This window comes from Perissodus microlepis, chromosome 5 (assembly GCF_051167445.1).
Source record: "Perissodus microlepis isolate ML-2025 ecotype Zambia chromosome 5, ASM5116744v1, whole genome shotgun sequence".
Taxonomy (NCBI): domain Eukaryota; kingdom Metazoa; phylum Chordata; class Actinopteri; order Cichliformes; family Cichlidae; genus Perissodus; species Perissodus microlepis.
The window spans coordinates 5,829,046-5,846,364 of record NC_140465.1 but is presented as its reverse complement, the minus strand read 5'-3'; the positions used below and the strand labels follow the sequence as shown (position 1 = coordinate 5,846,364).

The window sequence follows — 17,319 nt, the reverse complement described above, 5'->3', positions numbered from 1 at the left end:
AGGAGAATTTCCTGTAGGAATATGAATGAAGGATTGAATCATGTTTATGTGTGAGAATGAAGGCATTTCTCAAACAAATGACAAGCGTGCAGCCATTACAACTATTTTAGTCTTTACTGACGGAAAATACATTTATTAAAAAAAGAAAGAAAAAATCATGCTTTCATACATTGATTTTTAAACGTTTAGAATTCTTTTGCTAATCATATAATTAGATTATACAAATAAATTAGGGTTTCAAAAGGAAACACATAAAGTATCCCTATAATTTGCTGGGCTCAGTGACTGGTTTCACTCTCAGGACACCCTCCTGGGAACATGAGGCAGCCAGCATCCCATCTCTTCTCCACATTCGGCCCTGCACCAGTCCCCTGCTGCTCCCTGTAGGGCACAAATCAGAAAGTCATTTCAGGAATGGACAAAAGGACAAGCAAAGCATAAACAAATACAAAGTCTTTGAAAGTTAGAACCAAATACACAACAATCATCATCACTGATGATGGTACTCAAAAATACTACTGTTACATTAATACTACTTAAGATAAGATACGATTTTATTGGCTCCACGACGGGGAAATTTCAAGGTTCAAGGTTCTTTATTCGTCACATGCATAGTTATACTTATGCATGGAGGGGGGGGGGGTTGGTTTTGTTTTTGCGTTACCTCAGCTCAGGTACAGATATCAGAAGGAAAATACAAAAAATACAAATAAAATAGAAACAAATAAAATAAGTAAGATAGTACACAATATACAACGGTAGCATACACAGTGATTATGGATATGGTTGTGGAAATATGCAAGACATAAATTATATAGCTTAACATAACTATTCTACCACTACTATTCCTATGTAAGTAATAGACATCTATAAGTAATAGATATCAGACATCAGAGACATCAGAGAAACACTTTTTAAATTTTTTACACAGTTTTAGTAATATAAATGGTATGCACAGTTATTAGCTTTGGTAGTTATCAACATAATTAGACTAAAAGACTTAAAACAAACACAGATGATGGATTATAAACACTGTAATGAGGATGGGAACAGATAACTCATGGGGTGTAACAATAATTATGCACTGATGAACTGTGAGATTTAAAAAATGAAAGTCAACTTGGTGGAATCAGTTTGCAGTGCCTGCTTGTTTCAATAATAAGACTCATGTTAGTCTACTTTGCATTAGTTTTCACATCAGGAAGTGATATTATATACAGATAGAACTGTATGTGCATGTGTGTAGCAATCATTTGTTAAGCCTTTTTTGCTGCAGGTAATTTTTAATCAGCTGTTTCTGCTGTACTTAAATGTCTAAAATTACATAGACACTCAAATGTGATAATGAGATTAATGAAATTAAACTAAACTAAAAGCAAGAGGGAAACAAACCCCAAAATCCTGAAACAAAATAGAACTGAAATAAATGCATGAAGTGATTTTGGTCCAAATGACCAGCACAACCAGTCTGAGTGTATGTGGTGGTGTGTGTGAACTGTGGTGTACTGGTGTATCTGATTTTTAGACTGTACCTGACTGTGTATCTTGTGTTTTTATTGTTAGATTCTATTGTTATATTGTTCTCAGCTTCTTAAATCTTACCTTTGCGATCTCTATATCTGCATCTATCTATCTATCTATCTATCTATCTATCTATCTATCTATCTATCTATCTATCTCCCATTACAACAAATTATAACAAAGAAAAGCTAAAAACAATATTTAATCCAATAAAAATGAAACACATACCATGTGTTCCCATGGACAGAAAAACAAAGACTGCTTTTCAAACTAGTAAACGAGTTCAAGCTACTAGTTTGAATAATGCAGGACATTACTTGTGCACTTTGTTTCAAAATAAAAACAAAGTGCTTACCTAAGAAAACAGTGAAGCTGGAAACATGACCGGTCATATTCTGATGTGAAAAACATATGCTTTACTGTGTTCTGCATTCGTTCTTGAGATGTGATCAACATACTGACCTGCCCATGGGCTCTCACACTCGTACAGCATCCACTCATCACTGCGGAACGTGCTGTGGAACCACATGGAGTGGTCGAGCGAGGCGGCGAACTTGGCCCTGTACTCTGGGTAAGGCAGCAGCGCTGTGCCCAGCAGAGCAAAGTCTGACACATAAGCAGCAACGCAGCAGTGCAGCTTCATGTTACCTTCCCCTACGCAAACACACAACAAAAACAGCTTAGCATGTACCATACGTCTTACTCTGATCTCAAGCACGAGGCAGGATGACAATGATATTTTACCAATATGTCCTCGTGCTCGCCCCCAAAACAGCCTTCTTGGTTGCTCTGGACCCAGTCTGTAAAAGTGTGCTGGGTTGACTGGTTTTATCTCAATGGGGACTTCATTAGCCAGCAGTTTTTTCAGGCCTTTCTTTGCCTCCTCTGCCAGGTCAGGTTTACTGCAAAACAACCCACAGACAGAGAGAAAACACAGTTATATGTTTGCTTTATTTATTCTAACTGCAGTTCTTTAGTAACGCATAATAGCAGTGTTAGCAAAACTGTTGTTTTAAACAATAATAATAATAAGTTTTACATTTTTTGATGTCTATGAACTTCAAGATTTTTTACTTCAAAGATAAAATGCTAGTGTGGTCTCTCAATCTGGCCTGATTAATGATCCTAATCCATGAAGTTTGCATAATAAATTAAGTGAAGTTTTATATGATTATAACTAAAGTCAATACAAAAAACCCCACAGGGTACCTGAAACTAGACAGATGGATAATGACAAATTTAGCAGACTTTATAGCTGGACTGAGATATTAGTGTTGTAAACATCAGCTTAACCAACAGTTAAATCTAAGTTTTACTCAGCTGATATGTGTCGTAGGAGAAACAACACAATCTGAACTTGTCAAAGTGAAAAAGCTCTTGTTAGCACTTCCTCTGAGCTCCTTACCGTACACGCTTGCAAACAAAGACACAATGCAGAGAGAAAACAGTGAAGCTGGAAACATGATTATAAAAAAGTTTTTTTTAAAAACAGCAACTAAAGCGATCTGCAGTAGTGTCGTTCACAAGACTGCTCCTTGGTCACACACTGACCTATGACACAAAGTTTTGGTCAGTGTGACTTTAGAGGCCATTCTGCCTGAGGAAGCCTCAAAGGTGCCTAAAATTTACAGAAAACAGTGACTTGGAATGTTATTTTATATAACTTTAAGCACAATGTGGATCAGACGAAGGCACAGTCTAATCCACAATAATAAATAAAGTCAATGCTACCTGAGGTAATGGTGAATAAGTTCCTCCACGGTGAGGAGGTCTTCAGGCGGAGGGACCACTGGCATGGGGAACTGGTGCTGCAGGGGGCTGGGCTGCAGTGTTTGGAAGGAGGCTTGGCAGATTAGTATGGGCTGTCCATGCTGGATGGCCTTCACAGAGCGCACGGTGAAGCTGCGGCCATCTCGCGTGCGCTCCACCTGGTAAAGCACCGGAACCTTCGGATCACCTGGAAAACACCAAGAACAGTAAAGTGCTATCATAACTGACTGAAAATGAAAACAGGTGCACATTTGCTTGTACAGGAAAAGAAGAGGAGATGAAGCTATTTAAGCCAATCTGTATGTTCTCTCTCTCTCTGTGTCTTTGCTGACTTCCAAATGGATTCTTTGTAATGTTATTCTTTGCACTGGAGCTTCTCCTGCTTTCAAATCATCACAGTTCAGCTCATCTTACCTGCTCGGACAAAGTAGCAGTGCAGAGAGTGGGCGTACAGGCTGTCGTTCACAGACTTGGCCGCAGCCACCAGGGCCTGGCCAACTATCTGACCTCCAAACAGACGCTGAGTGCGGGGCACCCAGTGGTGGGTCCCCCTGTGGGAACAGAGGATACACTGCTGAAAGGTAATCAGGCAAATGCTTATAAAAGGTGAACTGAACTTATCACAGAACGTAAAGGAAATTAGTGTTTGGTGGATTATTTTATTTATATACCATTTGAAATCCTGTTTATTTCCCCTTAAATGGTGCCAGGGAGACGCCGCTCCACACCATCACACTGCCTCCACCAAAAGCTGGTGCAGCAATCAGTGTAGTGTTCTCTACATCTTCTCCACACTTTGACCCTATGATCCCGTTGCTGTCACAGAATATGAACTCATTGCTGAACATAACTTTCCTCCCAACACGTTCTCATCCCAATGTCTAACATACCGACGCAATGTGCCAAATCGTCGGCATGTTACGAGGCATGAGAGCCAAATATTCCATATAACAGGGAGCGCATCCCCTGTAATATGGAATTTGGCCTTAAATTTGGAGTTGGTACTAGGGCTCCATCCAGATAATGCGGCAGCTTGGTTTTGTGGAAAACAGGCTTGAAGTTGCCCTATGCATAATTTCCATAAAGGCCATAATTTCGTTGTACATGTACAATGACAGCAAAGGGCTATTCCATTGATTCCTAATCAGTCAAACGTGGCGTGCTAAGAGCAGACACCTGCTGCCCGCTGTAGGAGGGTCCATGCTCACAGGTGCTGCTTGCTAATCAGGAGCCAATCAGGTCCCTGGTTGTCAACACCTGTGGTACCAGAAGCTCAAAAAGAGTCAGCAGCAGATAGAGAAGGTTTGGGAGGTCGCTGCCTACAATGACGTGTTTTAAGTATTACCTTCCTGTTGTATACCGAGCGGGGATCAGTGCACATCAAACAGCGAGCTGCAGTGGAAACTTACCGGTACAGGTCGACATCCAGCTTCTCCAGGTTTAAAACGCTGGTGAGGAGGACGCTTTTCAGGTCCTGCTGATACTGAGAATTACGGCTCTGCGAAACTTCATCTTGTTCTGATTTCAGTACCTCATTAGCTTCCAGAATTTTGTTTTTATCGATTAAACCGCTATTTTCATGACATCCGCCGAGTTCTTTCTCCGCCATGTTTGTTTGGAAACTTCTTCTACACTGTAAAAGGAAAAAATGGTGAAAAGTTCATAACTGCCACCTAGCGTTGGGACAAAATACAGACATTTACTACTACCATTAAGTACCAAAGTTTCTCAGCACTTGAATTAGATCCATTTATTTTGCACTTTTGCAAAGACACGGATCAGGTATAACATTATGAACACCTGACTAATATTGTGTTGGTTCCCTTTTTGCTGTCAAAATAGCCCTGATCCATCGAGGCACGGACTCTAGACCCCTGAAGGTGTGCTGTCGTATCAACACTAAGGTGTCTATATTGTGATTAGAAAATTAACCATCTGACTGGTTTAATGCATATTTGTGCAGCGTTTATATAGCAAGTCTTCCTTTACATTGTTAATGTTGTAGTGTGTTATCATTGTTATATGGCAAAATATGTAAATGAGTGTCTGAGAACAACATGTTTATTGATTTATTTGAGTTTTACTCTGTCGGCATTTTGAAGGGAACGTCTTAATAAGGGGGAAACAATACGTCTCTTACTTGTCGAGGAGTTATCAGTCTTCTTAGCTGTGCTTCAAACAGTCAGAGCAGAATAATGATTTTCCTTTACCAGTCATTCTGGTCATATTATGGCATTTACAGGGATGGTGTTAGGGACACTCATGGACAGTTTAAAGCAGGGGTCCCCAATCCCAGTCCACGAGGGCCGGTGTCCCTGCAGGTTTTAGATCTCACCCTGGGTCAACACACCTGAATGAAATGATTAGCTCATTACCGGGGCTCTGGAGAACTTCAAGACATGATAAGAAGGTAATTTATCCATTTAAATCAGCTGTGATGGATCAAGGACACATCTAAAACCTGCAGGGACACTGGCCCTTGTGGACTGGGACTGGGGACCCCTGCTTTAAAGTATTTACAGTTGGTTTACCGTTTTCATTTCTAAATTTGGTAAGCAGTCACAAGGTAGTAGGTTTTAGTATACATTCGCAAACAGTTTCCAGACCTTTACAGACTGTTGTTAAAGAAAATTAGATAGATGAGAGACTACACAGTGTTACCCTTTCTAGAGGTTTTTGAGACTGCCATCAAATTCCAAATAGTCTTTAAAAAATTATTTAAACACTTGACATACTTTGTATTGTGAATAAAATATGAGTTTTTAAGATTTGCAAATTATTGCATTGTTTTTATTTACATTTTACAGTGTGCAGTGTCTTTGTACCTTTCATCAATTCAATAAATCCAACTATCAGCTTTTTAATAAAATTTAAAAATTAAAATTAAAATTCAATTATTAGTTAAATTTTAGTTTAGAAATTCCATAAAACTGTCATTATTAATTAAATATCGTATATACAGAAACAGAGCAGCAGGCCAGAAAAGCAGAGATGACTATCAGGAAATGTGCATCTTCTGTGTTGAGTCAGCGACATGTATCCACAACTCTTCAAAAGCTGTACCAAAATAATAATTTTCTATGTGTGTGCAATTAACCCGATATTTAATCTTTTCAAAAACGATTTGTAAAAAAACAAAAAAATGTTCTTGCTAAATGTGAAGACTTTGTGCACTGTTGCAATCTTAAGTTGAAATATAATTTTTTTTTTTTCTATGTTGCTGTTGACTTTACAGTGACTGATTGTTTAAGGTTGACTGTTGATTTTGTTTTTGTTGAAAAAAATGATTTGTTCACTGCAGGAACCATGACTGAGTCAAGTCTATAAACTACAGTTTTCAGTGCGTCATTTGGGAGAAACATTTTCCCAAATGTACTTTACATTATACCTGCATGTTGTTATGTTTGTTTGTTTGTTTTTACTTTCTGCTTTGTTGATGAAAATGTGTTGATAACATGTTATACTCATAAGACCAACCTTTTTACAGTTTTTCTCAAATGTTAAAACACAAAAGCCAATCCTGTAACCCAAATGACCAGTAGTCTAAACACATTTACTAAATGTAGCCACCACATTCCAGTACCATAAACACATGTCACATGAAGACACAATTCACAAAACACAACCCTCTGTACTCATAAATCTAAACACATTTTTCCTTGCTAAAACACATGTTGCAAAACAACTCTGCTCATATTCTCAAATGAAAGCCCATGTGATGCAAAATGCTTGCCACAGTCACCAATCTTTGAACACAGGGAACACACCTGGCGTCAGTCACTACACACAACGACTCAAAATTGAAGACACCTTTTGCTAATGATGTGACCCCACCTATAAAAGCATAGTTTGGTGAAGATGCCAAACAATCACAATGGATGAAGGCATTCGAGCGTGCGGAAGGAGAAGAGCTGCAGGCCAAAGAGGAAGAGGGGTTGAGATCAGAGGAGGAAGAGGTGAAGGCCTAAGAAGAAGAGGAGTTCGGAGTAGAGGAGGAAGAGAAGGAGGCCAACAAGAGAGAGGAGAAGGTCCAGGTGGGAGAAGAAGACAACCTCGCACCATCATAACAGATGATATGCGAGCAACAGTAATTGATCATGTCATTGGCCATGGCATGACAATGGCTGAAGCGGGACGAAGAGTACATCCAAACCTGAGTAGGTTCACCGTGGCCACCATTATCAAGGCATTTAGACAACACAACAGGTATAGTACGCTATTGCTTTCTTTGTCATACTAGTTTTACAGGCCTGTGAAAGTGGTCTGTTACTTTACATGTAGTTTTACATATAAATCAGTCAATTGACAACACATGTTTCTTTCTTTAGAGCTGAAAGGATGCCACATAGAGGTGGGAGGGTTTCCATATTCACAGCGGCAGATATGGTCCGTGAGAACAACTGCATTAGACTCCGAGAGATCAGAGACAAAGTCATTGCAGATAATGTAAACTTTGAGAACATTGATGCTGTCAGCGTGTCCACAATAGACCGAGTTCTCCGGCGCCAACAGATGAGGATGAAACAGGTCTACAGGGTTCCCTTTGAGCGCAACTCTGCGCGACACATAGAACAACGTTACGAGTATGTGCAAGTACGTATACATCCATGTCCACAGTACAGTTAGTGGACATACTGTGTTGCTTAGTGGCCTACATTACTTCTGGACAATACTGTGCTACCTGATTGACCGTTCTGAACACCTGTACGCTTTTCCATGTTCACAGAGGATAATGCAGTTGGACGCGATGGCCAGACCCCATGAGTACCTCTTCCTGGATGAGGCTGGCTTCAACCTCCAGAAATGAAGGCGAAGAGGCCGTAACATCATTGGCCAAAGAGCCATCACTGAGGTTCCTGGCCAACGGGGGGGGGTAATATTACTCTTTGTGCAGCTATGGGTACGGAGGGGCTTGTCCACCGGCATGCTGTCCTTGGGTCTTACAACACCCAACGTCTCCTCACCTTCCTAGAGGAGCTAAAAGACATCCTCCTGGACCGTCAACAACACCATCCTAGGCTAGCACATCACATGTATGTGATCATTTGGGACAACGTCCGCTTCCACAAAACACACCAAATCAGAGAGTAGTTCACCACCAACAGTGACCACTTTTTAAACGTCTGTCTGCCACCCTACTCCCCTTTCCTGAACCCTATAGAGGAGTTCTTCTCATCATGGAGATGGAAGGTGTATGACAGACAGCCATACACAAGAGAGAACCTCGTACGGGCAATGGAGCTGGCCTGTGCTGACATCCCAGTGGAGGCCTTCCAGGGATGGATTCGCCATTCCAGGGCGTTTTTCCTGCGGTGCCTAGCAAGGGACAATATAGCCTGTGATGTGGATGAGGTGATGTGGCCCAATGCAGCTCGGCGACATGATGCCGCACAGTGACTGTGTGTAATACTGTAAAAAGACCGTGTAGACAATAAAAAAGACTTCACACCCTGATCATGTTTCCGAGAGTACTGTTGTGTGCGATAGATTCTGTTTTTGCATTGAGTTGTGTTACAGTAGTGTACGTACATGCAGGATGTTTTTATAGATTTATAGTCTTCATGTGAAACTCACAAATCTAAATGCCTAATCCTCTGCAGGGTTCTATGACGATCCGTTACTGTACAGTTTATAAAAATATGCATTGGCAGTTATGAACCAAAGAACCTTCTCACAAATTGAGCATTGTGTTTTCAATTGTTTTGCTGTAGTGTGTAATGCTGTGTATAGTGTTTACAGTTTTGACAGCTTCGAGCTGCTCTCTTGGTGTGGGAGTTTGAGTTTTGCAGTGGGAAGGTGTGGTTGTGTTTATGTAGCTTTAGAGAAGGGTGTTGTGTTTGGACATTGGGGGACCTGGTGGTAACGTTTGTGACATGTGTTTTAGCATTTGAGAAAAACTGTAATACATAATCACCGGTGATAACTGCCATTTCAAACCCAAAACTGAAGTATCTCACATGTAACAGTGTTACCTCTGTGTTAATGACTTTGGCCATGGCAGTGAACTGAAAACGATGTCTCTGTCACTGATGTCAAATTCTGACTGCTGTGCACTTCCTCTCCTCCTTATATTCAGATGTATTTGGTGCTTAAAGTGATTCAAGCGTTGATCTGAAGGAGAGAACAGCGCAGCAGACTTCAGAGGGATTGAGCACACAAACTATAAATTTAACCAACATTGACATGGTTTGCATGAACTGGACAGAAGGCTGAAACCAAAGCATGGATTCAGAGGAAGATTCCATTAAGACGCTGCCCATTTTCAGCTAATACCAAGCAGGCGATGACTCTGATGCTGCCTTCAGAGGCTGTAGGATCTATTGCTTTCAAATGTGGCCGGATATTTAAGACATTAAAGGGCAAAGAAAAAACACTAAAAGGCACAAGCCTTTCTTACCAAATTGCACAAACCGGGACTGCAATAGAGGACAGATTTAAATGGAGTTCTTTATTATATGAATTTGAATCAATATAGCGCTTTCCTAGTTTTATTTACCACTCAAATTCACTTACTACCTGTTAACGTTGCTGATTTTGCGAGCAACACCTGAAGGCGCCATGATGCTGCGCGCGTAATGGATTTCCCCAGCGCTGCTGCTTTTCGGGGACCAGGAGCTGCAGCTGCAGCACTCCGACCACATTTAATCCGCACCACCTCTTGATGCCGGTGACCTTGGCTGACGGAGATCGCCCCTTTCAGTCTCGTGTCGCCGTCTTCTTTTCACCATGGCATCATCGGATGGGCTGGAGGAGGACTGTGTGTTGCAGCGGGGAAGATCTCAGAGTGACCCGAGCAGCATCACCGAGGTCCGCCTGGGTGAAGCGCACAGAACAGGTAAGAGGAGGGGGGCGGTAATCCGACTGCTTGTTGGACATGTGTCAGCTGTCTCATTTACTGCTGCTTCACGCGGTCGACTGGGTAGGCGTGACATCACGGAGTCCGGGCTCGCCCGCATCCAGTCACGCAGACTGCACCCGTGGTGGTCCCACTTCATTTGTGTGCAGGAAACGTAAACTGTGTTGTAAACGTGCGTCATTTACTACCCAGTGCTCGCTCTGGCTGTGAGAAGTAGGCCTTCTGTGTGGCTGCCTTTAAAATATCAACCACACCGTAATGAATCAGGCTATGATGGGGTTTTTTTCCCTACTAGTGTCATGCAGGTCATATGTAGAGTCCCCCTTTTTAAGCATTGCACCGATTTTTATCCCAATAATGGCATCCAGACTTGTAACATCAGCTCCTCATTGCCCAAATCTCCTTCACATCATCAGGCTGTGACATCTTTGAATAAACACGAAGTCATGATGTAGAACTGGGTGTTCTCTCTCTCTCTCCTCCCCCTCTCTATTCTCGCTCTCTTATTTCTGCATTTGTGAACGAGGTGTGTGCTTGCAGCATGGGGGCACACAAGTTGCTATCACACATGGACTGCAGTGTGTTGAGCCGAAGCCGACGAGAGTGCTGGTTGTGTATTTGGCTGTTTCCATGGTGATCTAAATGGCAGAAGGCAGCGCTTGGCTCTCCAACTGTGAGACGACATGGTGTTTGTCTGTCTGCTCCACACTGGTGATGTACAGCAGCCAGCAATTCAAAGCGAAATGCCACTTAGGCCGTGAGTTGTGCTTATTCGTGAGGTGGGATTCGCAGTTCCACCGGGAGTCTGTGGGAAGGCGTTCACTGTTGCTGTGTTGATGTGAAGCAGGAGTCATAAAAATGTTCTGCTTTCAAAGGTACTGAGCGACAGACTCATGTGAAAGTGTGTTGGATGATTATTTGCAGGCTGGAAGGACAATGCTGTTTGTTTGCCAGCTGTACATTCAACTGGTTTCAGGCAACCTCAAGGTCCGAAAACTGAAGCCAACACGGAAGTGCCAAACACTACACTTCCTCTAATGGCCACTAGAGGCTGGCTTCTGGAATGAGTCAATCCTCAGATAGATGATAAAATGTACAACTTTACATGTTTACAGCCTCACACTTAAAAGCTTTTGGCCGTTATGAATATTTCCCCTTTGTAACAGCTGTGTGGAGGGTGATTTTTCTTTTAAAAAAAGAGTCATCCATCTCCATACTGTTAATGCTTAAAGTTAAGGGTGTGGCCATTTTGATTGCTTGCTAACATGGGCAGCTATAGCTGGTTACTGAAATGAACTCTTGGCCATATTTATGGTGGTACCTTGCCCCTAACCCCTCCACCACTCCACAGTTATTATGCATAGAGGTTTAAACCATATTTTTCCTGCACCAGGCCATGAACATGGCTTTTAATGCTGTGAAGTTGGGCATTTCAATGAGGGAGTCCTTGGGGTTTGACTTGCTTGTGGAGTCAGCATCAAGTTGCCATTAGATGAAATGCTGTCTTTGTATGTTCTGTGTTGGCTTCATTCCAGAGGCTGTTGCTCAGTGGCTCCAAAAATCCAGAAATTTTGTATGGCATCATTCAAAATGGCAATGTTGGGACTTGGAAATACAAATTCCATACGGTCCATGGTTTCACAGCCATAGTGATGAGTGTAGACATTGATTCTGCTGTATCTCTACAAATAAGAGGCTCAGTTACTGAATCACAAGTGTGGGGGTTGCAGTATAATGCACATGACAGGATTCATTCATCTTGTGGCATGCATGCCACACTTTCACTTTCACCAGTGTGTGATGTTACAGTCTGTTTGAACATCGGACTCCTTCGGCTGGCTGTCTTTAGAGAAAGAGAGCCACAGCAATGCTGCAGAAGAGGATGTTCAAGTTCTCTTGCTGGCGGCGAATACCGTTGTGTTCATGCCTTCGGTTTCTACTGCTTGTCACGTTGTTGTGGTTGTTATAGTTACGTAACAGCGTTGGTGTATATGTGAAACTCTAAGGCATCACTGGCAGGGTTGTCCTGTCATATGCTGTTTATTACCATTTTAATCTAAATGTCAAATAGGCTCAGATCTCATTTCATCTCATCTCTGAAGCACTGTGGCAGATTTCTCCCCAAAAGCTGGACATTTCCAGTGCAGCATTAGACAGACAGAGCTCAGGCAATGCAGCAAGTGCAAACCTGCCTGTCCTCCCCCACTTCTCCATCCCCTCAGATCGGTGCTAACCCTTTCCGAGCCCCCTACTGCGGCTTTGATCCTTCTACTTGAAGAATCCTATCCATTAGAGGGGAGGAAAAGGGGAGTGACAGATCACTGATGGTGGTATTATCACAGCACCCAGCTGGGCAATGTCAAACTGAATCAGCTGCACAATCGACCGGACTTAATACAAATGACTTCTTACAATGTAAACATTTCCTCTGAATTACAAGGTTGTAACCAGAAATGGAAAATCACTTGCCATTTGTGCTTAGTCCTCACTCAGTGCCTTTAGCATCTGTGAAGCACTGAAGACTGATTTAACCCAAATACTTGTTACCCTGAAGTTTAAAGGTTGTCAGACAGGTCTTTGCTTTACCAACTAGTCACCAGGCTGAGAACAGAACAGCATGCCATGTATTAAAATTTCTCCCTATGGACTTCGTTAAGTGGTGATAAGCAGCCGCCTTGATCAGCCCATACAGGTTACATCATCGTCTCTGCTAGAGATGGTGCAGAACAATATGTGCCGCCAAAAACATTGTAGCCCAAAGGTGGATTCAAATTCACATTTTGGCATTTACACTAACAGTCAAACGTTTGGACATACCTTCTCATTTAATGTTTTTTTCTTTATTCCATATTGTAGATTCTCACTGAAGGCATCAAAACTATGAATGAACATATATGGAATTATGTAGTAAAACAGCCACCCCTAGCTTTGATTCCTGCTTTGGACACTCTCGGCATTCTCTCGATGAACTTCATGAGGTCGTCATCTGAAATGGTTTTCCAACAGTCTTGAAGGAGTTCCCAGAGATGGTCAGCACTTGTTGGTCGTTTTGCCTTCACTCTGCGGTCCATCTCATCCCAAACCATCTCGATTGGGTTAAGGTCAGGTGACTGTGGAGGCCAGGCCATCTGGTGCAGCACTCCATTACTCTTCTTCTTGGTCAAATAGCCCTTACACAGCCTGGAGGTGTGTTTGGGGTCATTGTCCTGTTGAAAAATGAATGATGGTCCAACTAAATGCAAGATGCTGTGGTAGCCATGCTGGTTCAGTGTGCCTTCAGTTTTGAATAAATCCCCAACAGTGTCACCAGCAAAGCACCCCACACCATCACACCTCCTCCACCATGCTTCACGGTGGGATCCATGCATGTAGAGACCATCGCACAAAGACACCGCAGGTGGAACCAAAGATCTCAAATTTGGACTCATCAGACCAAAGCACAGATTTCCACTGGTCTAATGTCCACTCCTTGTGTTTCTTGACCCAAACAAATCTCTTCTGCTTGTGTTTTTTTCTTAGTAGTGGTTTCTTAGCAGCTATTTGACTATAAAGGCCTGACAATCTCCTCTGAACAGTTGATGTAGAGATGTGTCTGCTACTGGAACTCGGTGTGGCATTTATCTGTGCTCTAATCTGAGATGCGGTTCCTGAGGCTGGTGTGTGGCGGGGTGTGGTTTGTGGCTCGGCTGCAGAGGATGTGTGGAGCAGTGAGGTCCCAGTGTGGTGTTAGGGGGAGGCTGACTTGCACACCTGACCTCCATCATCGAATCATGACTCCTCTTTAAAGGATGTTGCCAGACAGGAGGGGAGAGCGGTGTGGCAGCTGGAAAGCTGCTCAGCCAGAAAGTGTCTAAACGTATACACAAGAAAACGCATAGCAACGTGCAACGCTGTGTGTGTGGGTTCTCATTCGTGCCACGTGATGACTCAGATGAATGTATCCTCAGCAGCAGAGGTGGCTCTTGGTCTGTCTTTCCTGGGGCGGTCCTCATGTGAGCCAGTTTCATCGTAGCGCTTGATGGTTTTTGTGACTGCATTTGGGGACGCATTCAAAGTTTTAGCAATTCTCAATTTCCCTTTAGCTCTACATTTTCATTTTACAGTTTATATTGCTTTTCACTAATCTTGCTAACCGACTAGCTCACGAAATGTTGCATATTTCAACAGGTAGTCAGTAAAATAAAATAAAATAAAATAATGCAGACTTACATACAATAGGCTATGGAAATACAAAACTAAAATAGCTTAGTTTAGTGAGACAAAACTTGTAATGTGTATAGATAAGAAAAGGTTTGCTAGCTGCCTAGCTTAAAGCAGGTAGCATTGTTCAAAATGCAGGCTGAAAAACAATAAATAAAATAATACAGAGTGTTCTCATATAGTTTTCCAATGCTGTGATAAATTGTCAGTAGTGTTTTACAGTTTACCAGATTTACTACCTGTAGTCTAACAGCTGAAGCTTTTTGCTCAACAGGGTTTATTTTTGTAATATTATGAAGCAAGCTGCAAGCAAGTACACACACATAATGTCAACATTGATAATGATAATATATATGATACAGTATTATCATTAAATGTTAGAATTGAACATATCTTATTAACTGTATTAACACAGAAAATTCTTCAAGTTAAACAAAGTATTCATGTATGCCAAATGTACTGTTGCTTGTGCACTAAAGATGTGAAGCTTGCTGACACTGTAACATTGCCCTGTCCCTCCCTGCTGTTGCCTTTAGCCTGCAGGAGCCTCTTCCCTTGCTCCCCTCATCTCCCTATTTGAGTCACTGCTGTTGTACTAATCTGACATGCTGCTCCGACATCAAAGGCTTTCTCCCTGGACTCCTCTGCTGTTCTCGTACACTGCACCCCACCACCATCACACCGCCGCAACCCTCGGTTACTGATGGGCCTCGGTTTAGTCCTCGCATTCAGTCAGAGGCGATGGCGGCAGCCTGATGAGAAGATTAGGATTCTTTTTATTTGAATTCCTCATGTTTTATTAATCAGGAAGCCTTTACATAAGCCGGTTTGTCTCATTCCATATTCACTGCTGTGATTGAGAGGACAGAATAGCAAGCCTGGCACCTGGCAGCTCACTCCTACATGCATGTTGAGCTCAGCGAGGAACGAGTGCTAAATGTCTCCACATGAGTCACTGCACAGCAGCTGCAGTTGGAGATGAGACAGAATAAAAGGTGTGCATAGCTGGAAATAGAAAACAATAAAGCAATGTCACTTCCATTGTCCTCATGTGTGTCTGTGGAAATGTCAGCTGTAACAGCATTTGGCAAGAGCCTTGTCATAAAGTTTTTGGGTTTCTGAAATCCATGTTGTGAACCTGGAAGACGTTTTCTTGTCTTCACTGCATACTTAAATTTCCCTCTCACAGTCTGTGTGAATTACCCATGGGTATGCGGCTTAGATTTTAACATGAGATACAGAGAAGCATGCAGCTGCACACTGTTTACCCTAGGTCTATCAGCTAGTTAAAGGATACTTAGATTCTCAGTATCTTACCTTATGTTATTTCACTAATATGATTCTAATATAATATATGAATGAAACTTTGTCACACACACAGTGATTGCCACCATCTAGTTGTTTAAAAAAAAGGATTTATTATAAATCACAATTCACGTGCAATGTTCAGTGCATATTAGGCTTAGTGGTCACCAAAATTTGTATCTCCAACTCACCACAAAATATGGAAGGAAGAATATGAAAAAGTGGCACAGGCTAGCAGATCAATAGATGGACATGGCTACCACCTAATAACATGTTTGTAAAGTGCTGATGTATTGACTACCACCATGTTTGGCTTTTTTTCTTTTGCTTTAAACTAGTACTGATTGCATTTGGTTTAGAGGTTGGCGTGCTCAGTTAAGAGCTAATGCCGGTAAGCTTAGCTGGAAAGATGCGCTGAACAGAAATCAATACCTTCCTTCCATCTAATTAGTAATAACCACAGGTTGCAAATAAAATGCTAGTAACACCACAAACATGATTGAAAGGTCCAGTTCAGTGAATTAGTGGACGCAAACAGACAGCTGGTGGCTTAGCTGGCAATGCAGTATTTCCAGTCTGTGTCGTCTACACAGGTTTACGCCATGTAGACCTGTGTCTACATAGCATAAACCTCATTTTCAGAGCATCTAATATCTGCTATTATTTTTTTTACCGTGCTGAATTTTGACTGCTTCTTGATTTTGATTGTTTTGTGAGAAGTTCAACTTCTCAGTTCAACTCAACATTAGGTTTATGGTTTTCCAACAGGTGGTAGTACATGGTACCCAGACCTTTTTAGTGCCTATTTTTGCTGGGGTTTCAGGCGATCTGAGGCAATCCAAAATTGCGACATCAACAGACTGCACTGGCTAGTCAGTTGCATCACTCCATGAGTCATGAGTGTCTCCTTCACAAAAATCTAAACCGCCATTTTTTAAAACCCAGCAACGAGGGAAATCCATCCATCCATTCATTTTCTTCCGCTTATCCGGGGTCGGGTACCCGGGACAGCAGCCCTAGCAGAGACGCCTAGATGCCAGCCACCTCCTCCAGCTTGTCCGGGGGAACACCGATGCGTTCCCAGGCCAGCCGAGAGATATAATCTCTCCAGTGTTTCCTGGGTCTCCCTTCCGGTGGGACATGCTCAGAACACCAGGGAGGCATCCTTGTCAGATGCCCAAACCACCTCAACTAGCTCCTTTCGATGTGAAGGAGCAGCGGCTCTACTCTGAGCCCCTCCCAGATGGCCGAACTTCTCACCCTTCTCACCCACAGAGAGCTTCAGAGGAAGCCCATTTCCGCCGCTTGTATCCGCGATCTCGTTCTTTCGGTCACTACCCACAGCTCGTGACCGTAGGTGAGGGTAGGACGTAGATCAACCGGTAAACTGAGAGCTTCACTTTTACACTCAGCTGTCTCTTCACCGCAACAGACCGGTACAGCGTCCACATCACTGCAGCCGCAGCACCAATCCGTCTGTCGATCTCTCACTCCCTTCTCCCGTCACTCCTGAACAAGACCCCGAGATTCTTAAACTCTTCCACTTGGTGCAGGAACTCATCCCTGACCCGGAGTGGACATTCCCTACACAAAAAACACACTGCATTCCCCAATTCTGACAAAAAGCCTTATGCACAGCAGCAGGTATACCATCACTTTGACATCCT

The 17,319-nt window shown here is 42.5% G+C and overlaps 2 protein-coding genes across 2 annotated transcripts in view; one reads left to right on the top strand and one right to left on the bottom strand.

Annotated features, from left to right (window-relative positions):
- Window positions 1-91: 91 nt before the first annotated feature.
- Window positions 92-9,910, bottom strand: acot8 (acyl-CoA thioesterase 8). The gene is made up of 8 exons (XM_084927505.1): window positions 9,808-9,910; window positions 9,264-9,402; window positions 4,701-4,924; window positions 3,706-3,842; window positions 3,253-3,478; window positions 2,266-2,423; window positions 1,984-2,175; window positions 92-381 (listed from the first exon to the last, which is right to left on the bottom strand). Exons 2-8 carry the CDS (start codon window positions 9,285-9,287, stop codon window positions 263-265), a joined length of 1,080 nt encoding a protein of 359 aa, XP_084783631.1. The 5' UTR covers window positions 9,288-9,402; window positions 9,808-9,910; the 3' UTR covers window positions 92-262.
- A 107-nt stretch (window positions 9,911-10,017) lies between these two features.
- Window positions 10,018-17,319, top strand: part of phactr3b (phosphatase and actin regulator 3b) — a 59,603-nt gene continuing 52,301 nt past the window's right edge. The window contains exon 1 of the mRNA XM_084927502.1: window positions 10,018-10,126. Within this exon, the coding sequence (XP_084783628.1) occupies window positions 10,018-10,126 (109 nt within the window). The remainder of the gene's footprint in view (window positions 10,127-17,319) is intronic.